Source organism: Heliangelus exortis, chromosome 29 (genome assembly GCF_036169615.1).
Source record: "Heliangelus exortis chromosome 29, bHelExo1.hap1, whole genome shotgun sequence".
In the NCBI taxonomy this organism is placed as follows: Eukaryota; Metazoa; Chordata; class Aves; order Apodiformes; family Trochilidae; genus Heliangelus; species Heliangelus exortis.
In genome coordinates, this window is record NC_092450.1 from 915,317 (window position 1) to 928,195 (window position 12,879).

The 12,879-nt window shown below is 51.9% G+C and overlaps 1 protein-coding gene across 3 annotated transcripts in view; it reads left to right on the forward strand.

Moving 5' to 3' along the window:
* MYO1D (myosin ID) overlaps positions 1-12,879 on the forward strand; it is a 145,620-nt gene that overhangs the window by 115,745 nt on the left and 16,996 nt on the right. The window contains exon 22 of one of the 3 annotated variants that reach the window (XM_071728706.1): positions 2,662-2,827. The exons of 1 other annotated variant lie outside the window; for it this stretch is intronic. In XM_071728706.1, the coding sequence (XP_071584807.1) occupies positions 2,662-2,764 (103 nt within the window). In that variant the 3' untranslated portion in view covers positions 2,765-2,827. Of the gene's footprint in view, positions 1-1,990; positions 2,538-2,661; positions 2,828-12,879 lie in introns of those variants that run through there. One more of the 3 variants, XM_071728704.1, reaches the window with a different exon arrangement.

A 12,879-nucleotide genomic window follows, 5' to 3' on the forward strand; every position in this document is an offset into this window, starting at 1 on the left:
GGCTGAGGTGCTGGGAGCCCTGGTGTGTGGCCCAGGGAGCAGCAGGACAGGTTCAGGTGCTGCTTTAGGGGCCGTGGGACACAGGAGAGGGACAGGGACAGGCAGAGGTGTCTGTGTGTTGCTGGGAGCTGCTGCCATCACTGCCCACCAGTGGGAATGCTGGGGTGGGAGCTGTGATGAAAATAAGGAGGTGAAAGGGGCAGGGTCATGGCTGTGATTCCCCTTTGGGCTATTGGCATGGATTTTCCTTAACTAAGATGGAAGTGGTTTTGTATTTATGAAATCTGAGGTGTTTGAGAAGTGTACCCATAGGCTGGTGACTGCTGTCACCTCCTTGAGCTGTGGCTGCCACTTCTCATCCTACCCCATGGCCAGGAGCATCTTCCCAATGCCAGGGAACTCTTCTCTTTGGGGCCTTGCTGACCTTAACCCTCTGCAGCAGGGCACAGGGGGACAGCTCATGGTGCCCCACATGGGAGGAGGACGAGGGAAGGAGCCACAAAGTGGCTGGAGCTGTGGTTTCAGAGCAGCCCAAGTGCTGGATATTCTTGTTGGCCACCAGTATTTCATCTGCAGAGCCAGGCAGCAGGTGGGGGTTGGTTCTGTGCCACTCCCCCATGCCAAAAACCCCTGTGCCCTGCAGCTGTCTCTGTATGAAAAGTATTTCTGCAGCACCACATCAGTCCCTGTGTGCATCATCCCACCTCCTGCTGCCCCCTGCTCCTCACCAGGGATGTGCTCAGCCTGCTCTGGGTCAGCTCTGGGTCAGCTCTGGGTCAGGTGAGTCAGGGAAAAGGGAGCTCCCCTGTGCCCAGATGCGCTGAGGATGCAGGGGGGGTGCTGTGAAGCCAAGGACCCCCTGGGTCTCTCACCCCTGGGGCTGCTGGAAGAGGACTCGTGGGCTTTGGTTCATCTGAAGCTTTGTCATCCTCCTTGTTCCATTGCCAGCAGACTCAGAGCTGCTTTTTTGAGGTACTGGCTCAGCTGGAATATCCCTCAACACACATTAAGTCCCAAGTCACCACTTCACAGATTCCCACAAGCAAAACACCCTGGGATGTTTCACCAGAATGTTTTCCAGCAAGGGGAACAAGCCAAGGAAGAGGTGGTAGGTGATGAAATAAGGTGAGGAAAGAAGCAAATTATATCCCTGGTGTGCAGCTGCCCTTTCTCCAGCTCCTCAGGCCTCCTCAGGGCTCATCAGTCTGGTTGCTGTCAGCTGGAGCACCTTGGGCTGTTTTCAGACCCAAGGGAGGAAATTCCAACATCGTCCTCTCCTCTCCCTCCACCTTGCCCAGGACACCCCTTGGTTGCCAATTCTGGGTTTCTGCATCTTCTGCTGGAGTTGAAAGGATTGGGTTAATGAGCAGAAAGCATAAAAGCAGCAAATGATATTGGGGCTTGTTTGCTGCCTGCTGAATTTCTCATTCCATCAGTCTTTGATCCTGGGGATGCAGACAATAAAATACAGGAGCCACAAACATAGGAACAACTGCAGTGATCTGACAGGCTGAATTTAGTCCTTCCCTAGGATGTGGTCTTCAGGTGAGGCTGGAAACTCTTTGCAAATGAGGAGCTGGGGAAGGGAGGAGACCAAAAATGAGTGGAAAACCTTCTGTCTGGGACAGCACAACATGAGGAGAGGCTGTAACATCCTGGAATCCCTGGGAAGAGTCAGCAGCAGTCAGAGGAGCTCAGGAAAGCTGCTGGGAAGGACTGCTAAATCCAGAGCCTTTGCCACTGACAGCTTGCACAGTGCTGAGCCAGGTCCTGAGCTGGGGTTCACACAGGAATTGCTTTTGTCTGGAAAAGCAGGAGCAGGGAAGGAGCCTGGGAATAGGGGGAGAACTCAGGCTGGGAAAGGAGCTGCTCCAGACTCCTGCTTCTGTGGCACAGCCCTGGGGAGCAGCAAGGGGATGCACAGCTCTCCATCTGTTGCTGGAATAACAGAGCACAGACCTGACCCCGAGGATCAATCATTTGCTTTCAGGCTGGTTTTAAATATTAATTTGAAGAGCAACTTCTACCAGGAACAGGAGAGAGGCACAGACACACTGGTGAGTTTCAGGAGAGCAGCAGCATCCTGCCCCAAGCTGCCCTGCAGCTTTCCTGCCCAGGCTGCCATCCCCATCCTTTGCTGCAAGCTTGGCCCCGGGAGTGGGGAAGTGAAGGAGTGCCAAAAATCTTGGATGCAGAAAAAAAAAAAAAAAAAAAAGGAAAAAGCCAAACCAACCAAAAAGCAGGGAGCTGAGGCTGAGAAGAGGCACTGCCCAGGCTGCCTCTGGCTGCCATGTGGGGCTGGGCAAGGATTTCAGCAGCAGGTGGGAAGCTGTGCCACATCCAATTGGAACATTTGCTTCCAGAGAAAAATGTCTGAGGAGCTCCTGGGGAGGAGGGAGCTGCATCCCGAGCTCCTTGACAGCATCTGCATCCCACGGCTGCTTTCCTGCCTCTTGTCAGCTGAGCTGGAGGGAGCAGGAGTGGGAGGTCAAGGGCTGGCTGGAAGTAAGGATGAGGACTGAGGGCATCCTAATTGTGACTCCTGGCTTAATTATTCTTTTTTAGCATCATTAAAAGTATTCAGGGAACTTGGGGAGTCGAGCACATCCTGTAACTGCGTGTGATGGGGAAAATATCTTTTTTTTTTTTTTTTCCCTCCAGAGAAAGGCTGTTCTGTTCTCCCTGTGACTCAGGCCTGGTGGCTTGGAGCACAAATAGAAATGAGAGAGCAGAGAGGAGGTTTCCTGGCTGGGGAGGGGGATAGTGGGGGTGTGCTGCAGTTTGGTGTCCTCACACGCTCAAATAAATCATTTTTAGCTTCTGCAAATGCTTTGCTTCCTCTGCACGTGGCAGCAGTCACTTCAGTGGCCTGACACCCCAGCTGATACCAGCACCAACTTCTCTCATCTAGTCAGCAAGATGCTGGCACTGGTTTCAGCTCCAGTAATGATCTTACCAAGGATCTGGTGCTGTAAAATGGCAGTGGGATTGCAGCTTGGGTTTGCCAGGGAGCACAGGGATGGGAATGGCTCCTGGTGGTTGGGATTCACTCAACTTCCACAGCCTTGGCTCAGCTCAGAGGTTGGGCAGGACAGGAAGAGGGGAAGGAGCTGCTGCCTGTCTGCTCCTTACAGGTGTCAGGGGGTTTGTCCCCTGCCCGTGGTGTGGCCGTGTCCCTGCACCCCCTGCACTGCCCTGCAGTCACCTGGCTGGGAATCCAGGTCCCCCTCAGTGTAAACACCAGCCCACCCTGGGTTTGCTGGCTGGCTTAGGGCTCCTTGGGTTTTTTCTTGAAAAGTTCACTCTGGTTGGGTATTTGAGTCAGCACAGGACCTCCCTCCCTGCCACTGAAACCCCAGCAAGGAATATTTGTCTCTTGAGGGATCGGGGGGCTGGGAGAAGCCCCCCAGCACTGCCTGCAGGGAGAGGGGACAAGGCTGAGGAGGTTGGGGGTGTCCTTGTGACACAGCCCCAGCAGCTTTGGTTCCAGGGCTGCAAGGGAAGGGCTGGAGCTGAGCCAGCTGGGGGGCAGAGGATGGGTGGGGGGAATAAGCTGTGGGAAGGGGCTTCCCCAGCAAAGGGGAAGGAGAAATGCTGATCCTTGGTCAGCACGGGCTGGTTTGGGGGTGCCAGGGATGCCGAGATCCCCGGGAGCAGGAGCACGGTTACCATGGCAACGGCAGCCGCTCGCTCTCACACCGCGTGGGTGATTTGATGGGTTCGTTCCCAAACCCTCAAAAATAAGAACAGGAGCAGTGCTCTGGGACTCTTGGGCAGTGCTGGGGCTGGGGGAGGCCCCCGTGGGGGGCAGAGGGGCTGTTGGTCCCCGTGGTCACCGTGGCCCCTGTCCCCACGCTGAGGTTCCCCAGGATGGGGAGGAGGAGGAGGAGGAGGAGGAGGAAGGCACCAGGGGAACCCCCGGGGGGGTGGGAAGGGAGGGCATTTGCTCTTTATTTTTAGCACTGCGTGCTGCAGTTCAGCTGCTGGATACAAACCTTAGCATGAAAATTACTCAGTGCTCTGAAAACTCCCCCTCAGCATCTGCAGCAGCAGCAGAGTCGATGGAGACTCCTCAGACTGTACAGAAATGGGAAAATGGCACCAAAAACCACTTTTCTCACAAGTCCCAGGATTCTGTTTCTGTTGCAGAGTGTGACTTAACAACTCAGCTCATCTTGCTTCTTTGCCAGGGCTCTAACTCTGTGCAGCACCATAGGATGTGAGAATGTATAGAGTAATTTTCCATCCTGAGCCTTACCATGGGGTTAAACAAAGTGTCCTTTCTAATTATTGTAATATTTCTTTTCCTTTCTCCTCCTGTAGTATTTTCTCTCTCCCTTACTAGCCAGAGCTAGACAGGGGAGACAAATCTATTTCTGCATATATAGAAAGCTTTAATTTTATAGGCAACTGCAATGTTTGAGCACATGGAGACAACAATGCTATCCTCTTAAAAATAAGCAACCTCCTCCACCTTAGTCCTGTGGCAATTACAGGGAAAAAAATACATCTACTGGAGCACTCAGCTGCAATTTAAGAGTAAAATTAAAATATAGTTCTGTTTGTCTGGTTTGACAAGATTTATTGAAATCTTTCATTATGCAGCGGGCTCCAGAAAACCTCTCTCCAAAGTACACATACAATTTAGAAAATGAAAGCCTGGAACAGTTTTATTGTGAGGTGGGTTGGATTCTGTGTGGCTCCTACAGGAACACAGCACTTGGTACATTTGGGGTGGGTTTTGCTGGAGCTATTAAACTCCTGGCTGACAAACCTGTTATTAAAACAGTGATTTGGGCTGAGGCAGGGTAAAGACTTTGAAGTCTATTTAATGTTTCAGAATTCAGTCTGGGGCCTAAGACTCAAATGAATTTAATTCACAGATTCTCCTTTGTGTGTGTGTGTGCCAGCTGCTTGCCTGTCAGGAGCCTTTGGAAGGGGCTCCCATCCCCAGCAGAGCCCCAGCACAGAGCAGCAGTGGGACCAGCAGGTTGCAGAGCAGGAGGATTCCCCTCTTTTATTCCAAGCTTTGGGATGGAAATGTTTTTATTTCCTGCAATTGTTTCCATGCAGCTTTACAGCTGTGGCAGTGCAGGGTTCTCCTCCCTGCCTCCTGTTACATCTCCATTGAAGGTTCCATTCAGGACATAAATGTGAGCTCTGTGTGCACATTCCCCTGCAGCTGCTGTGGCTGCTCAGGGCAAATTGCTGCTCAGACAGAAACTGAAATCTGGTTTTGAGCAGCCCCTGGTAGGTTTTTGTTGTCCTGTCATTTCTTTTGTTTCCTTTGCTGTTCACATTACCACATCTGCCCACATGATTTTCACCTCTTGGGTCCTCCTGTGCTTTTCAGACCTGGTGAAACCCTGGGCTTGTCCTTGGTGATTTTCTCTGTCCCTGCAATTAACTCAGTGCCTTTGATTGGACCTGCCAGGGAAATGCTGCTGAGATGACAGCAGTTTGTTGAAAGAGCAGTGATGATGCTTTGGATGCAGCTCAATTCCTCCCTGGAACATTTATTTGCAGCTGCAGGTCTGAGCACGTTACCTGTGGTGAGAGCCAGGACAGGTCGTGCTGGTTGGACTGGGCTGCTGAAATCAGTAGCCCTGGTGGCCCTTGGGCTAGCCCAGTGCCAGGCAGCATCTCCTACTGCAGGTCCTTCCCCAGCAAAAAAGTCTCCTGTGCTGCTGAGGTTGTGCCAAATCCTTATTTTTAATTTTTTCCCTCCTCTTTGGGCCAGTGCTGAGGTTTTCCCCCATCCCTCTCATCTCTTCGTGTTGTTGTCATGGCCAGTTTGGGATTTTCATTTTTTATTCAGAAGGGTGAATAAAAACCTCTCCATCACTGAGGTGGTTGGGACTCCCTTCTGCTGCCCGGGGTTTAGTGTGGAAAATGACATTCTGGGAATGATTTCACCAAGGAGCTGTAAGAATGGTTTCAAATGCAGAGCCCCAGCTCCAGGCAGCTCTTGGGGAGGTCGGTCCATCAGTTTGGAGGAGATTCAGGGCTGGGCTGATGGTTATCCCTGGATACTCAGCACCATGGGGTGGGATCTGGTGCAGCTTCTCCAGCCCATTGCCATCAGGTCTTGAAACCAGAGAAGGAAGAAGGTCAGGCCTGAAACAAGACATTCTTCTGACATTTCTGTGTCTTCCCTCCTCAAACCCATCCAGTCTCAGGGCTGAGCTGCTGGTGTTCAGGGAGGGAAGGAGAGGGAATTCCAGGCTGTCCTGGGGATGGGGATCTCCCTGCTGAGCCTTGGGCTGACACCTCAGAGGGATCTTCCCAGGTCCTTCAGATAACATCTCCCTCCCAGTGTGCTGGGAGACTGGGACAAAGGAAAGGCTCTCTGGGGAGGTCTCCTGACTCTGGAACTGGACCAGGGAACAGGAGAGGGAAGGTTGGGCACTGGGAAGCCTCCCAGATCCCAGGAAACCACCTCTGCCTGCCCTCCAGCACTGTTTGTCACCTCTGGGGCTCCCTTGCTGTCAGTCCTGATGATTCCCAGGGGTGACCTTGGCCATGGGTGCTCTCGTTTCAGCTCAAGAGCCACCTTGCTTTGCCAGCAGCTCCTGAAGCTGCAGAGCATTGCCAAGGAGCTCAGGAGAAGGCATCTTCTGCTTGCTCCACCACCAACCTTGGCCTAGAGGTATAAAAACACCAAAAAAACCCCATGCCGTGGTGCTGGGAAGTGCCACACAGAAGTGGGAATGCCTTTCAGGGGATCAATCAGAAACATGAAACACAGGGCTTCCTCTAAAAACACCACGTGTCCAACACCCCTGGTGGAAGCCCAGGGGAGGTTTATTCATCTGGAATCCAAATTTGGCCTCATCACGTGTGCCCCATCCAGCAGAGAGCCAGGGGACAACAAACCTCCAGTGAGAAGAGAATTTACCAGCATCCAGGTGCCCAAAGCCTCCCCTTCACCTGCAAAAGCTTTATTTTCAAATATTTGTCTGCTCAGTCTGCTCTGTAGCAAATGGATCTGCTGAGCAGCAGAGCTGCAGCTTCCTGAGGGTCTGCTTTGGAAAACTGAGGTGCTGGAGCACAGGGTGAAAGCAGGAGGTGGATGGAGCTCCAGGTCAGCTTTGGAGGACAGGGAGAAAATTGTCCTTTGTTTTTCCTCTGGCAGCATGTGAGGGGTTTCAAGTCAGCTGAGCATGAGTGAAGGGTGAGCTGCACCCTGGCATCCATCAGCTTCCCAGTGCTCCTCATGGATGGAGAACATGGGGTGCTGGCTCCAGGAGATGCCTGGCACCCCCATCACATCCCCACTCCCTGGCTGCCTTCCCCCACTTCCCACCCCACTCCTGCCTGGTTCCTGTCCCCTGCTCCTTTCTCTTGCTGTCTGAGAACCACAGTTGCTCTTTTTTTAAAAAAAATCCCCACATCTTTAGGTGAGGGTGGTGCTGTTCCCACCACGAGTGGATGTGGGAATGGAGTGACCTGAGCAGTCTGGGTGCCTTGTGTCTGGTTCCACTTTTCCTTGATCAAGGAATTCCTTGAGGTGCTCTTGACCCATGGCTCCAGCTCCACTTTTCCACTTTTCAGAACAGATTTTGGGTTTCTGGCAGCAAGACTGAGTTTTCCAGCAGGATGGGCAATGGGCACAAACTGGGACATGGGAAGTTCCATTTAAATGGGAGGAAAAAACTTCTGCCCAGTGAGGGTGCCCAGGGAGGTTGTGGAGTCCCCTTCTCTGGAGAGATTCCAAACCCCCTGGATGCAGCCCTGGGGGATGTGCTGTGGGGGATCCTGATTTAGTGGGGAGTGGGTGATCCCTGGAGGTCCCTGGCAGTCCTGACACTTCTGTGGTTCTGTGAAATGGTGCAAAGAGGGGATGGAGCTCAGTGCTGTGTCCCCTCCTGCAGCCAGAGGTGGCTCTGAGCATCAATCCCCAGTGCTACAGCAACTTCTTACTTGGCATTTTATTAACAAGAAGTCCCTTGAAGACTTGAAAATGCTTTTTCATCAAATCTGTTTGCACTTCAGCTGATGCAAGGAGGCCCAGGCTGTGCTGCCAGCACAGAGCAAGGGCTGGACCTGCACGTGTCCCATTAAAACCATTTTCATTTCCAGTGTGAGGCTTCCCTGCTGTGGCTTCTGCTCCCAGTTTGTGAATCAAGGCATCCAAGTGTTAATTGAATTTCTCCTGTGTAATGGCACAAGGGCAGATGGGCTGGAATAGTCTATTTTGGGGAATAAATGCCATCTTCGACCTAAAGAAACTTGGAAGTTTGTTGGGAGGTGGTTTTTGTGGACTTTTGATTTTCCAAAGGCCGTTTGGTCCAGGTCATTGGCATTAACCTTGTGAGTATTTGCTGTTTATTTTGAGCCCTTTTCTGGTTTTCCAAAGTGAAACCCCAAAGGTTAAGAGGCACAGAGAAGGTGGGGGCTCAGCTGTATTTATTCCAGTTTGAAGCCAGTTTGTAAACAGAACTTCAAACCTGCCAACACTCATTGATTGTTCTGGTTAATCCTTTGTGAGCTGCCAGGATTTTACTAAACCAAGTCCTTGATTTGGTAAGCAAACTGATCACAGTATTTCAAAATTCTTATAATTTGAAGTAACTTTAGATGCTGCAGAATTAGGGGATCCTGCTGGAATTATCAAAGAGGCTTTCTATGTATTTACAATTTTAAAAACCAGCATTTTGATTTTGGTTTAGTAAACCATAGACACCCAGCCATAAATCTCTGTGGCAAATTGGCTGTGTTATTCTGCATTCTGAGAACAATTGAAATGGAAAGTATTGACTAGGCATGGGTTTAATTTAGGTTTTAATGATCTTTTTTGTAGAAGTAGTCTTTTAATCCCTCCTCCAAAGCAACCAACACACCAGAGGTAAAATTCCACCCCTAGGAATTGAGGAGGAGGTGGCTTTAAATAGCTCAGCACCCTCTTCTCCCTTTTGTCTGTGTCCTTGTGCAGGCAGGAGGCAGACAGCTCATCCTCTCTGTTTCTCATCTCCTTGGGATCCTGCAGATGAGAAGAGAACAAGGCAGGGAGGGGGAAAGGCAGGAGGCTCCTCCAAGGCTGGAGTTCCACAGGCAGGAGATGCCCCAGCTCTTCTCCACTCCTCCTGCAGCTGAAGGTTTGGAACCAGCTGGGCTCCCTCTGCCAGCAGCCCTGGCTTTGGGGATGCTGAGGGATGAGCAGTGGCACCTCCCTGTCTCCTTGTCACAGCCATTCCCAGTCAGCTGCTTCTTTTGTCCCAGCTGTGGGGACACAGGAGGTTCTGCCCCTCACAGCTGGCACTGCCTCCATCCCAGCCACTTTGGGGCTTTCCTCCTTCAGTTTTTCTGTCCCATTCTGGCTCCAGCAGTTGTGGTCTCTGCAGGTTGTCCATGGCCAGCAGTCCTGTGTCTGGAAGCCTATAGGAAAATCTTAAATTCTTCTGGATGAGGATCCACATCTCCTTGTCCTTAAAGGCAGTGAGGTGGCAGCTGGGGGTCAGTGCTGGATGTCCACAGGTTCTCCTCTTCTGATGCCTTCATCCAAGGTTGGCCCCAAGCAGTTTCCCAGAGCCATCAGCTGTAGCAGCATTTATTTTATGACCTTGTCCTGAAATTGGGTCTCATTTTCAAGTTGGCCCCATTTGGGATGAGGACTTGGAGCAGGTGACCTCACTGATCCACTCCAATGGGAATTATCCTGAGTTTGTTTTCTGTGGGATGGGACAAGGTCAGCCAGGAGCAAACCTCCCCAGAGCTCCTCTGGTTCTCAGGGTGATGCTGGGGCTGGAGTCCTCCTGCAGCCTCACTGATTAATCCAGCTCCTCAGTAACAGCTCTGCTGGGCAGCTGGACAGCACTGATGGGCTGCAGGAACCACTCCTCCTCCAGAGCTGGAGAAATAACAGTGAATGAACTAGACTGTGAATGAAGTGAACAGTGAACTAGAGAGTGAATGAAAACTGTATGAAAAAAAGTTTGGGTGTCCTGGGAGAGCAGGAGAGCACAGACAGATCCCAGGGCTGCAGCAGCTCTGGAGCCAGGGGGAGAGAGTTGGGGGTGTTGAGGCTGGAGAAGAGAAGGATCCCATGGGGAGACCTTAGAGCACCTTCCAGTGCCTGAAGGGGCTCCAGGAAAGCTGGGGAGGGACTTGGGACAAGGGCCTGGAGGGATGGGATGAGGGGGAAGGGTTTGCAGCTGGGAGAGGGGAGATGGAGAGGAGATCTTGGGCAGGGAGGGAGGGAGGGAGAAATTGTTTGGGGTGAGGGTGCTGAGCCCCTGGGTGCCCAGGTTGCCCCCAGAAGCTGTGGCTGCCCCATCCCTGGCAGTGTTGAAGGTTGGATGGGGCTTGGAGCCCCCTGGGCTGGTGGGAGGTGTCCCTGCCCATGGCAGGGGTGGCACTGGGGGGGCTTTGAGGTCCCTTCCAACCCAAACCATTGCTTAAATTCTGCTGACTGTGCTGGCAGCAGCTCAGTTCTTTGTGGGAGGGACAGATAGAGCAAAAGAGTCAGGAGCAGCTCCAATTAATGACCCAAGTGTTTACACCAGCTGAAGAGCACTTAATTACCTGTCAGCAGCTTGCTTTCTTCTGGTCACAAGTGTTTACACAAGGAGCCAGTAATTCCAGCTGTTTCCCTCTTCTGCTGCAGGAACTGAGGGATAATTATGAGCAGCAATGTTGGGGTAGGTGGCTCTGCCCTGACTGTGTCATGTGAAGATCCGTGTACCCAGGAGAGAGTCAAGTGAGCATCATCAGTTCCAGGAGATGCCTCTCTGAAAAGTCTTTTGTCTCCTTTCAGCCTCAGTTCCAGGCCCTGCTGATGTGTCTCTGGGTAGGAGCAGGGCTGCCCTTCTCAAAGCTCAGAAGTTGGTATCTGGGCTTGCAGGTGGGTTTTGGGAGCCTGGCTGGCTCAGCAGCTCCTGCTGGCAGCAGGAGGTTGGCCAGGACCTCATCAGAGAATCCCAGAATTGCTCAGGCTGGAAAAGCCCTTCAAGGTCATTGGGTCCAAACTTGTCCTAACCCTACTGCCCTATTTCTGGTGTCCCAGCACCACATCATGTCCCCAAGCACCACTTCCAGGTCATCTGAGCCAGGCTGTTGGCTCTCCCTGTCCATGGCAGGATTTTAGCCCTGGAGAAACTTGGGTAATTGAAGGAGGATTTGGACTGATCTCAAGGTCAGGCTCCTTCTGATTGTCCAATTCCTTGCACTGCACAAACCTGGAAATTCCCCCAGCCCTGCAGAGAGGGCTTCAGAGTGCAGTGGGGCTGTAAGGTGAGCAAGGTTCAGCCCAGGAGCTGAGAGCAGGAGCTGGACCAGGACAGAGCAAGGACCATGAGGATGATCCCAGGGAGGGAGCAGCTCTGGAGCCAGGGGGAGAGAGTTGGGGGTGTGGAGGCTGGAGAAGAGAAGGATCCCATGGGGAGACCTTAGAGCACCTTCCAGTGCCTGAAGGGGCTCCAGGAAAGCTGGGGAGGGACTTGGGACAAGGGCCTGGAGGGATGGGATGAGGGGGAAGGGTTTGCAGCTGGGAGAGGGGAGATGGAGAGGAGATCTTGGGCAGGGAGGGAGGGAGGGAGAAATTGTTTGGGGTGAGGGTGCTGAGCCCCTGGGTGCCCAGGTTGCCCCCAGAAGCTGTGGCTGCCCCATCCCTGGCAGTGTTGAAGGTTGGATGGGGCTTGGAGCCCCCTGGGCTGGTGGGAGGTGTCCCTGCCCATGGCAGGGGTGGCACTGGGGGGGCTTTAAGGTCCCTTCCAACCTAAACCAGTCTGGGATTCTGGGATTCTCTGAGGTCAGGGTGAGCATTAGCACTTTTCTCCCAAAGGGTCACAGCTACCTTCTTGCTTTTCCTTGCTGGGATTTTTGTTTTCTGTAGAGCACCTTCCCAACTCTGGGCACAGTGACCACGTGTTTGTGTGCCAAGGGATCTTCTGACTCTCATGGCAGCCTCCTGTCATCTCTTTTTTTCTGGCTGATGTCTAAGGGGATGCTGTGGGTGTTGTCAACACTTTTTCTGTAGAATATTCTCTGTATAGAGCTGTTGGAGCAATAAAACAGAAGCTTTGGGACTGCAAAGGGGAGGAAGAGCTCTGCAGACAAGAAGGGAAAATCAGGAGACTCAGATCTGCTTCATGAGAAGGTTGTTTTTATCTCATTTAGTGAAACCCCTCATTAGCCACCTCTGTCACTCCCAAACAAAAAATCATACTGCAAAACCCCCAGGTCCTCAGATGCAGTTTCAGAACTGAGGTTCGGGAGGAATCCTCATTTGGGATGTCAGCAAAAAGCCCCTGAAAGCTTTGAGATGGGTGTGAGGCTGTCCCTGTGCTTGGGGTGAGGCCTTCCTGGGCCATTCTGGGGGTGCTGCCAGGAGCTGGGGCTGAACCCTTCAACACCTGGGGAGGGATTCTTTCCCCAGAGATTATTTCACAGTGGGGGCATCTTATCTTGTCTGTGCACTGGCTCTTCAGAAGCATAGAGGAAGCCTCTTGAAATGATGGGATAGCCTTGGAACAAAGAGTTAATCTGTTACCAGTGGGAGCATTTGCTTTCAATGCATTTTTTCCCCCCATTCACAGCTCAATTTTTCAATTTATCAGAGAGACCAATGCAAAAGATTTAACTCTGGTCAGCCCAGGAGGATGGGAGCTGATTAGAAACTGGAGAGGGGAAAGATATTTTGCTCAGCTGGAGTGGCTATAGCGAAATAAATTAATAATCCTGAATGCTGGAGCTGTAGATATTTGATTTGTTAATGGCTTAAGCTTTGTGGGCATTTGGTTGATGAAGCAAATTTCTCAGTGCCATGTGTAAATCTGCTGATTTCTGCTAGCACAGAAATACAGAAGCATCAAATATTGATAATTCTGCCTGCTGGATGATGGATATGGATATGGATATGGGTATGGATATGGATATGGA